Source organism: Euprymna scolopes, chromosome 8, assembly GCF_053919585.1.
Source record: "Euprymna scolopes isolate OS-2025 chromosome 8, ASM5391958v1, whole genome shotgun sequence".
NCBI classification, from domain to species: domain Eukaryota; kingdom Metazoa; phylum Mollusca; class Cephalopoda; order Sepiida; family Sepiolidae; genus Euprymna; species Euprymna scolopes.
Window position 1 is genome coordinate 103,537,147 of NC_136489.1, and position 11,706 is coordinate 103,548,852.

At 33.2% G+C, this 11,706-nt stretch overlaps 1 protein-coding gene across 1 annotated transcript in view; it reads right to left on the bottom strand.

Annotated features, from left to right (window-relative positions):
• Window positions 1-361: 361 nt before the first annotated feature.
• The window catches only part of LOC145283689 (mannosyl-oligosaccharide glucosidase-like), a 116,477-nt gene continuing 105,132 nt past the window's right edge, over window positions 362-11,706 (bottom strand). Inside the window, exon 3 of the mRNA XM_080132715.1 lies at window positions 362-3,297. Coding sequence (XP_079988841.1) covers window positions 1,411-3,297 — 1,887 coding nt within the window. The 3' untranslated portion in view covers window positions 362-1,410. The remainder of the gene's footprint in view (window positions 3,298-11,706) is intronic.

The window sequence follows — 11,706 nt, forward strand, 5'->3', positions numbered from 1 at the left end:
GTGTGTGTGTGTGTGTGTGAGAATGAGACTAATGTGTGTGCGTGTGTGGGTGTGTGTAAATGTATCACAGGGAATTTACATTTTGAAAATAAAATAAAGAATACAACATAGAAAACTTTTGTTTTAAAACTAGAAAACACAAAATGAGTATTAATTGAAACAAAAAAAAATAAAATCCTTTTATAAAGTTCATTGAAAAAAATGTTTTTAATTGGATTAAAAAGTGAATGATTAAAAACATTCAAATATTTCTTTAAAACAAATTTTTTAAAAGATTTTGTTAAAAACAATGAAAATGTTTTTTACTGAAATTGAAAGAATAGTAAAAAATCAAAAAATAAAAACAAAGAAAAAACAAAAATAAATTTCTTTTATTTATTGATAAACAAATTTTAAGGCAATTTTTAAAAATAAAAGTTTTAGATAAATTTTTGCTGTTAAAAAGCCAAATATCTAAAATCTTCTCTTTTCGTGCAAAAGGGGAGGGGGGGTTCATTTTTTTCTAAAATGTTGAAAAGTAAAAAGGCAGAAGAGAACTGTTTTTTCAACACTGAATTAATCTTATCATACGGTCATGAAAACACATCAACTTCATTTCTTTTCTTGCTAAAAATTTCTTTTGGTAAATTTTGGTGGTTGATTGGTTTGTTTTTCTTGTGAATAAGGAGGAAAGGTGAATTGAGAGATTAAAATTAATCAAGTAATATAAAAAATGCCAAAAAAGGTCACAATGAAGAAATTTCTATGAATAAGACTTCTGTTAATTTCATGGGGGATGGGAAGGGGCACTAAAGAATCCACCCCTATGGCCTTATGCAAGATCACAGCTTATCTCTCTAACAAAAAAAAAAAAATCACCCTTCTCAGTTAGACATTTTTTAAACAAAATAAAAAAACCCAATTATTTAAAAGAAAAAAAAAAAAATAACCAATAACAACCAAAGAAAAAAATTTTCTAAAGAAAAAATTAAAAAACAAATCGAAAAATCAACATGTTTTTTTCTTGCGGTGGAATATATTCTCACCAATAAGTGTAAATTAAAAAGGCTTCTTTTTCTTTTTTATGATCAAAAATAAATTCTACACAAATAGATTTTTTTAAATTCATTAACAATATAAAAAAAATGTTTCAATAGTAAAAAAAAAAATAAATAAATAAATAACAGCTTGAAATGGATAAAAAGGAATCAAAATCCAGCTTTGATTTCGACCTATGAAGAGTGGATATGTGGGTGTATCTGAGGAGAAACTTGGTTTTCTGCTCGGCGAGATTTAAAGAAGTTCACAAATTCCTGAAATAAAAAGAGATGCAGAAACAAAATAAAAATACTTAGGTTTTGTTAGATTTTCAAATTCATTTATGTTGAAAAATTGAAAATTTTAGTGATTACTTTTCAAAAGTTATTTTCTTTAATATTTTTCAGCCATTATTAGAACAACAAGAGCAGACCATCCCGTAAAAGGATGGCTTCCTTTTCCTTTGCCGGTGCGATCATTATATTGCTCCCAGATGTAGCCTGTTTCTGAATAGACTTTAAACATATTTCTAATGATGTTACTTCTCAGACTATCGTAAATCGTTTTTGCTTGGTTTTGATAGGGTCCTTCTGTGATGGAATAATGATACAAAGCCTGCAGAGCCAAATAATTGATATTAATCCAAATCGCTCCTCGCCAATATGGAGGATCATGTTCCGTATTGTACCGATTATAAAGTGGGGCAGTTTTAGCTAATGATCTCAAACCGTAGTCAGTCCAAAGCAACTGTGGATCTTTTAAATCTTTGAGGATTTTTGAAAGTTTAGAAGAATTTGGATTGATTATTTTTAACAAGAACGGAAAAAGACTGATATAACCAAATGAATTAACAAATTGATCTTTTGGTTCTGTGATGCTCACCCTCACTTTTTCTAGTTTCATTGACATTTGTCCAGGTTTTGGTGGAGGCATTTTGGGATTTTCAAGTTTTACTTTGCTAGTATGTAAACCATAATCACAGTACTGCTGCCTTGTTTCTGACCAATGAAGTTCATTGAGCAGTTTGTTATCAGTCAACAAGGCATATGTTTGTTCATAAGGTTTCCAATCCATGTTTAGCGTTCGAGCAATGTCAAGCATCACACCAGATGCCAGGGCCATCCAACATCGAAGATCCACATGTCGTTCATAATCTGTTGGATGAGATGCTCTAGGGTAATCATCCAGTCCAGAAGTCAGCGTTTTAGGGTTCAATTCCCGCTTAACAAAAGGGTCCCTTCCTCTCCAACGATAAGAGCCAGGAAGATTACCGACTTGAGTTTCATTGTAGAAAGCATACCAAGCTTTCAGCCGAGGGTAAACAGCCTTTAGGAATGCCCGGTCTTCTGGCTTATTGCTAAGCACTAATTGCTTGATGATTTTTTGTAATGGAAGGAAAAGTGTTGGTGGATTAGCGTTTGTGTTATGTTGAACAACAAATTCAGCCGGGACTTTTCGTCTTGCTTCAGAACCAAGAATTTGTTCACGTGGGATCCAGCCATCTATATTGATTAAATCCAACCAATGGGAGATAATGTCTCTCGATATCGCTGGGTTCCATTGTACAATGAGTAAATTATGAAAGCCTTCATCCCAGAGAAATCCTCGAGGGAAAAAAGACCTTGACGGCACACCGGTATACAATGGTGTATTCCAATATTTTACAGGCTCAGCTGTGTATGCCGATTTGACAGTAGATGACCCATAGAAATACCCAATACTCCCTATCATGTTACTTAAGGCAGCTTTGGCAAAATTAATCTCTTCAGTTTTTAAACCTTTCTCACTCAAATGGAATCGGTTTTCAAATTGATTGTCAAAGTCTTCAATGTGTTTATTTAGTAATGCTGTAAAGGTTTCTCCCTGAAGAGAATTTGGTCTTTTGAAACTTTGAGACTCGAATAAGATTTCCATTTCCATCGGCAAAGTGGCAGTAACTTGATACACAACAAAATTTGGACCACCTGGAGAATCTCTTGGAACGGATCGTCCACCAAGCACAAAATAAGGGAGTGCCTTTCCTTTATCCCAGGTCTCCATTTGGAAATGGTTTTGGACTGTCTCTGTAAGGATGTCTAAGTTCGGAGCATAAGTCACTAAATAATGGTATTTCTGATACGAAGAAGAAGATTTGCTAAATTTTAATTCAAAATCCCCAAGTTCCTCAGTGAATGCAGAAATCGATTTTAAACGATTTTGGATTGTTGAAGTCTGCAAAGTTCCACTGCCATCTAATGCCAAATAAAACATTAATGACACGACGACTGATCTTTGAGTGCGCTGCAAAAATAAGAAAAATAGATATCAGAGTCGCATTCAGCTAATCAATAATATTCAATATTTTAGAATTAAACCAAAACTGTTCATACATAGGAGAGGATTACTCATCTCATTTAAGAGTGATTAAAAAAAAAATGAGTCAATTAGAGTTTAAGGATTCCAGCAGGAGGAGGAAACCCGAGAAACAGCTTTTGGTTGACACTGGTGGACCTTCACTTTCGCACACAAATTTTTTCTTATTTATTGAAAAGTTTTGTTTAAATAATTTTATTAAGTTGTGTAAAATCTATAATATAAATCTCACCCATTTGTTTAAATGTATGTATGTATGTTTGCCTAAAACTTTCGACAGAGGCAACGGATTTTCACAAGATCAGTAGCGTTTTTAAGCTCGACCCATCGGACAACAAATATCAAAAAAATTGTCCAAAAACATTAATTCCTTCACCCTCCACTGAACACTTTTCTACAAGGAGTGGTCGCTTTTTTCGCTGATATTTTTGAAAGCCCTCCCCTCTCTTTGATTGACTAACCTTAATTTAAACTTTCGTCACTTCTAGTTTGGCGACGGACGCAACAGCAAAGACGTCACGTTTATTTTTTTTTCACGTTCTTTTCCTCCTTCGCAGTATGGGTTTGAGCCTGCAGCCTACTAGCACTTTTTTTTTTTGTTCAACACACACCTCCAAAGACCCAGGCAATGCCAGGTACCCAGGCTAGTTAAAAAATAAATCGAGCTGGTGTAAAACTGAACTACTCGTCTTTTTTTTTATATTTGTTTCAGAATGCCATGTGTGAAGGTTACGGTCAACCAGTGTCAACTGAAAACTATTCCTCTTATTTTCCCCTCCTGCTGGGTTCCTTATCCCCTAATTGATTTGAATAAATATCTAAATATTTATTTAGTACAAAAAAAAAAAAAAAATCAAGATAGTTTTGTATTTTTTTCAAATCAAAAGTTTTGTTAAGTTCGAAATTGAAGGAAGGGGGGGGCAAAAGTTTTATGCCACTTTTATTTATTTTTCAATTTTAGTAGAAAGAAAACTTATAAAAACAAATTATTTGAACAATTCTTTGATTATGTGCATCAATTCAAATTGGTTTATATACCTTAAACATATAAAGATAAGAAAACATTTATGATGCATTTTGTGAGGTCTTATTTTAATCAATAACCTCATTTCAATGGAAACAAAATAAAAGTTATATTTACACATATGTAGAGACAAACAGAGAATATAGATACATCAAAACAATACAACAAAATTTTATTCACGTAAAATAAAAACAGAATAAAATCTTATAAATTTATCAGTCACCATTAAAAAAAAATGTTCATATTTACTTTTAGACATTGTAATAACCCGGTGTTAGTTGAAGTTTTGTTTCACTTTTTATAGGGGTAGTGAACACCCCTATATTTATGACAGCATGGATTCATCTGGCACTATGTAAGGCCGACATTTCTGCCGTCGATTAGAGAGCACACGCGTAGTTTAACCGCTTGCAGTGAACACTAGGACTCTTTCACCTTAATATTGTGACTCCCTACACAGGACCACAACATTAACCTTGTTAAAACAAATTATGAACATGTATTAAGAAAAAATTAAATTTAATAAATGTGGTACACCTTGATCATCTATATAATATTTTGATTGTAGAAATTCCCCTCTGGACCAAAGTACTGTAGATTTGCAACAACAGATGTCACATACAAATTTATTATGCCTAGACCATTAGCCACCATCTTTTGTAACTTTAGACAAATTTGGTTGTTATAATCATACATTCCATTCTAGGAGCAACATCACCATCGCAACCATCTTTAGAGGAAGTAGTTCCTATTTTTCCCTCTAAATAACAAGTCCTCTTACCACTCTCGGTAATCACCGGGAGGTATTCTACCCTTTGTAACTGGATCGTAAACTCATTTTCTGTTACAAAAAAAAAATAATAAAGTCTCTCCCAACTAATTCCGCCCCTTCTGATTAGATGAGCTCTGGCCATTCCTATATTCCAGAATAATGGCAGTAGCATACTAAATGAATGCTAATGCACCATTCAAACATGGCGTCGCAATGATACTTACTTTTGCCCTATGAGTAAATTGATCACTCGCTTCACTAATTAATTATATTTTTTTCAAACATAGTTATGCTTTCTTTTTAGGTAATTCATTTCTATATAGTTTACTTAAACCTGCACGATCTATTGGATTCTCTTGCTGTATATATTCTTCCCAACTCTCTCTCTCTCTCTCTCTCTGAAGACAAAACAACAAACATTTCCTCTCTCTTTCACTCACTTTGACTCTCACTGTATATATTCTTCCTATTTTAAAACAAACTATTTCCATACTTAACTATATTTATTTTCTTTTTTACCACCCTTATATTACAAAATATATAGAAATACATAACCTTTCTTTAGTAATTTATTTTTTTATCACATATCCTTTCAAATAACTATGTTTATTTAAGTTGATATTTTATATATTTCATCAAACTGTTTAGATATTTTCCATTTTTTTCTTCCATACCTCAATTGACAGACCTGCACACGTGTTTGAAAGTTAGGGTTTGGTTTTAGTAACAAATACGGATTTTTTTTTTTTTTACACCAATTACCTATGCTAAAGTTTTAAGGTAAATTTCATTACATAGGGAATTGAATTTGGTGTGGAGTATTTTACTCAAATTTCTTTTCAAGACCGATTCTCAACATTGCGCACATGTTAAGTTTTTTGGGGTGGGTTTTTTTTTATGAGGGGGTAAATTTGAACATTAGGTTCACCTGCACAATTTCTTTAGAATCACTACTTCTATAAGTTTTCGACTATGCTGATTAAGAAAATCTCATTCAAATTTTGCAGAGACAAGTACTTATAGAGATAAAAAAAAAAAAAAAAACGTGTATTATGCACTGTAATTCACTGGTTACTAAGTTTGTACACACGCACGATAAACAAATCGTTCTCTCTCCTACCAATACTGCCCCCCCCGCCTTTTAAAGCATTTGCAGGTGGGTATGCTGACACTGATTATCATGGTTAAATTTTTGGGAATTTTTTTTCCACAACCCCCCACTAATAAAAAGGGGGTTGTCTACTGCGAAAGCCATTCTTTACATGGAGATGTTGGGGGTGTCTATTCTGAACACCATTCTTAAGACGGGGAGATTAGTGGTGTTTATTCCAAAAGCTGTTCTTACCATGGGAAGTTTGGGATGTCTATTCCAAACGCCATTCTTAACATGACAATACTCAAAGTGAAGTGAAAAAGTCATAATTGTTTTGTTTTGCACATAAAAAAAAAAGACAACATAAAACTGGAATTTACTTTAATACTATTGGTGGAAGAGTTGAAACAAAGAGGAAGACTTGAACAACAAACAGAAACAGCTAGGACTGCTACCATTGATTTCGATCACTCTTAACAGTCCATATACAGTGAGAATCCCCAACCTCTAAAACTTGTTCTTACTTTCCATTATTATTCTAATGAACCATTGTTCATACTTTTCATTCATACGGATTTACACATTTCCGAAATTGCTTCTTTTAAATTCCAACAGTACCTGCATGTTATCGCCCAAACCATCACTAATTGCCAGTGAAAGCCAGATTATTTCATTTCAGCCACAGCTGCGAGTGTCTGCAATTGTTCAGGGATGGCAGTGGCCACCAACAACAACTGTAGTTTACTTTTTTTGTGAAGGGGGAGGGGCTTTCACCAGGCTACGCCGATTAATGGGTCTTGCTAGTTAATATATAAATTAATAGCAAACTGCAATAAAACTAAATGCATATGTTAACAAACATTGTCATAATCTAAGTATTGAATATGAATTTTTTATTTAAAGTTTAAAAGGTATTTTAAAATTTTGTTTGATTTCAAAAAAGTTATTACTGAATACATGTGATTCTGAAAATTGTAACGCGTTTTTATGCCATTGTAAAGTGTATGAATGACAGTAAATTGATATTCAAACAAAATAACTTTCAAATTGGGATTCAATTAATTTACTACAAGATGTATCTGGCATTGTTGTTCAGTATTCAACATAACATTAAATTAAAAAAAAAAAAAATTGAGACATATGCATGCTATTATTATGTTTTTTTCTAAACAGTTCACTTCTTGCAAGTAAAAAAAAAAAAAAAAGTACTCGAGCTGAGATCAAAACTGAAGCCTAAAAGACAGTGAGTCAAATACAATAATCATTAAGCTGGCTTAACACAACCTATACAAAATGTTTTCAAACCTACTTATTCGTAACATAAGGTAAACGATTCGTGCATATGCAGTCGTGAAATGGTAAACAGATAAAAATCCGGTGACTCATGTACCAATTTTTCAATTTTTTTTTTGAGGGGGGGGGGGGTGAAAACTGATTAAAAAGTTTTCCACATGTCTGAATACACTATATATCAAATTTCAAGACTGCAAATTAAAAATTTGTTGAGTATATAGGTTGAGAAGGATCCTCACACACATTCACTTTTATAGATATAGATATTTCTAGAAGAAAATTGGAAATAGGCTTATTATGCATAAGTAATTGAATATATTGAAGATATAAATAAATATGCACCCAGCAAGTGTAAATGCCACTTGTAACAAACAAAATATTTTCATTGGATAATCAACAGAGATGATGATGATCCAATGAAAATAGTGAAGCATCTGTTACTGAAAGAATTATTGGGACAGATAGAATATGTCATTGATAGAATTAATTGAAATTTCTGTGCTTATTCAAACTGGCACTTATGGCAGCAATTAAAAAGTAAAGAAAATACAAAAAAGGCTGTATAATGTTGTACTTGTTACAGAACGAAAATGTCATATTAAAAAAATTACGTAATTTGATCAAGTAAGTTTTTTTTATTCATGAAAATCTGATTTTACAACTAAGCAAGTAGTATTTTTGTCGGGTATGATGAAATCTAATAATATAAATAAGGAGAGACAACTCAAATAGAAGTATTGAAGTAAAAAAAATCAGCCTTATGTTCAATACAGTTTACTAGTAAAATCTCTAAAAATCATAAATATTGATTTTCTTAGTTAAAAAAAAAATGATTGATTTATGTAATTTTTGGAATATGACATCTTCATTCTGTAATGAGTATGTACACTATACAAACTTTTCTGTATTTTATTTACTTTTAATTGCTGCCGTAAGTGCCCATTTGAATAAGCACCAAAATTTCTTTTGTATGTGAAAAATAGAGATTGAAAATGTCCATTATTCACTATTTAGATAGAATCAAATATCGATTTGTCAGATGAAATGTTATTTAGGCCTAACTTTAAGAATCTACCTGACTTTTCTTTATACATTAGAAGACACTAATTCTCTTAAATATTCCATAAGATAGACTCACAAATGTCTTTGTAGATAATTTATTCTTCAAACATTATTTTTGAATTTATGAAATTTAACCTTACGATCTTCTTTGCTTGTACTATTTTTAACTTTAGGTAATTCCTTCCAAAAGTATATTACGCTATTTAAAACAATTGAATTGTATAGTAGATATTTGACAAATGAAAGAGGTATTTAGTTCTGTCGTGCTGCAAGAACTGTGACTGCAAGGTTAGAAAGTGGGATTGAAAAGTCAACACACCTGAGTGGGGCGCTCTGATCTGCAAAAAGTGCCTGGGCAGCCCTATTAGCATTCCCCCATAAGAGCGGTTCAGGCCATTAGCAATAAACTAACTCCTCCTCAAAAGGAGAAGGCAAAGCCTGCGAGGGTGAACCTCCTAGAACTGCACAGAACCAGCATTACACTGCATCAACTGGGACCAGGTCATGATAAAACAAAATGAATTTTTTTTTTTTTACATTGGATGCAAAAAAAAAAAAAAAAAAATAGAGCATCTGATACTGACGATTTGCATGTGATGAATAAGTTGAGCAAAGAAAGTGTTAAAGAATAAATTTTAAAATTTAGTCAATTCCACAGAATTCAAAAATTCAATTTACCAAAATGTCATCGAGATGGTTTTATTATATTTATTTATTTTTAATTAAGACAAACTGTTTTGAAATGTCAATATGAAATAGATTCCAAAACGTGATGAACAAAAATGAAGTGTCGTCTCTTAAGGACCACTGCCTTCAAGACATGGTTGTTCTTTGAATCACAATCGCATGGGGAGGGGGGGGATTATGATTTAATATTGTCAATTTTACAGAAAATATATCATATTATTTCATGCCAAATTTTATTTTTTTATTATTTTATTGATGAAAAAGTTTCTTTGGGATTTTGTTATGGGAAGATTCCCAAGTGCTTCTCCATATATGTAAGGACAGAATGACTAGAGCTTGCCAAAACAGTCACTTCTTGGATTTTCACTAGAGCTCTTATAGTCGAGTTGTAGCCCTAATACCACTGGTTGTCAGACCAATCTGTTCTGGGTGTCCTTACCATGAACCGAGATTTCCCATTGGCATAGTTCTGACACTACTACTGTCATGGTATGGCGGAGTTGGACTTTATCATATTACTTTCTTTTTTTTTTTTTTTTTACAAAGGAGTCACCATTTATCAAGACCTAGAAGCCACTCGAGGATAAGGGTTAATGAGTGTACGGGGGTCAAGGGGAACATGCCATAGTCATCTTAAGTAGAGGAACTTTGGTAAATTAGATTATTTTAGGGGATGGTTCATCAAGAATTTGTTTATGTTGGACTTGAAGACAACCATATTGTAGTTAGCTGGAAAACAAGCGTGCAGTTCTAAGAGAGAAACTTTGTTTATGGAATCTACGTTTAGGTTTCGGCACAGATAAAGAGTAGGGGGAACTTATTGATAGTGTTTTCAGCTAGACAAGTGTTTCTCGTGAATGTTTGGTGAGGGGGGAACATAGATTGGAGCTCAGACGAACACTTGCCATGAAAATAACGAGGAACTCCAGCATTAATACTGCCCATCAATCACTACTTTTATGAATTATCAGAGAGAAATGATTTAATGATTGAAAAGACATTTCCAGCTATATTATAGCTGGAGATTTTGTGGAGTAGACCTTTATGCCATACCCTATCAAAAGCCGTTGATATGTCAAGGGCAATTGCCCTAGAAAGGAAGCCTCTGTTGAGAGATTTGCTAATCCTATGAGATAACTGTTAGCACACCAGCTGTAGATCTAGCAGAATGATTGTCTCCATTATGATAAAAAAAAAAAAATGTAATAAGTCCTTCAACATACCTCTCCATCATATAGTATATTGATACTCTATGGCTGACTGGGATAGCTTTCATACTTTTATATCAGATCTACCTCTTCACTCCATGTTTAAAAAGAATGTGCCCTCTATAGTATCAGACCTGACAGAATGGTTAATTGCAGGTATAGACCGCTTCATACATTCCCCAAAAATTCCAGCAACAACATAACAGCCAACTGTCGTTCTTTCCAGAATGTGCTGCTGCTATTGCGCACAGAAATCACTATTTCCATTGCTTCCATCGTAATAGATGTATTGAGACTAAAGCCACCTTCATGACTGCCAACGACCACTGTAAAAGAGTAGTAAAGAATGTGAGAGAGCTGTATGCTCAGTCCGTCAAATCCAAAGTTGCTAAGCAATGGCTTGGTTTCCACCAATTATGGCAAATAACAAACAGCGTCCTGATTAGAAATGTGTGCTCTATCCCAACCATCATCAATGGACCTGAGGTAATCACGTCAGCATCAAAGCTTAGCTCTTTACCAAAAACTTTGCAGCTTATTCTACCCTATGCGATGAGCCCCCCCATCTCTTTCTGTATCTGAAAACACATTATGTGACTTACAAATATCTGCGCATGATGTTGCCAAGCTAATCAAAAACCTTGATTCCAGTAAGGCTACTGGCTCTGACGGCATTACTTAACTCAGGATCAGCGAAAGTAGGCAGAGGTGTTGTACTAGTCAAGTGGAAGCCAACTCAATTCAACCAGGGTGATAGCCACAACAAGCACAAGTAATACCAAAATGCAACATCTGTATATTAATAGAATAGCATGTGTGTCATTTATTTTGTGTGTCACGCTGTGGCTGTCGTTTAATTGTTATGGTCTTCCATTTCTTGTAATAATTTTACCAAGAATTCTTCATAAGGTTTGGTTTTGATTATAGCTGAAGGAATTCAAGTTATATATATATATATATATATATATTAATTTTATTTATACAAACATTAATGGCTACATATGTGCATACATGTTTCTGTAATCACCCACGTTGGGGGATTACGTCCTCAGGCCAAGAATTACCTTCAAAAGTGACATTTCCACCAAATACATTTTTCTATTTCGTTTATCAAGTTAAAATACAACCTGGGTGGGAATCAAAAAAAACAAAAAACGGTAAAAGGATGAGTGAGGTCTTTGAAGATAATAAACATCTT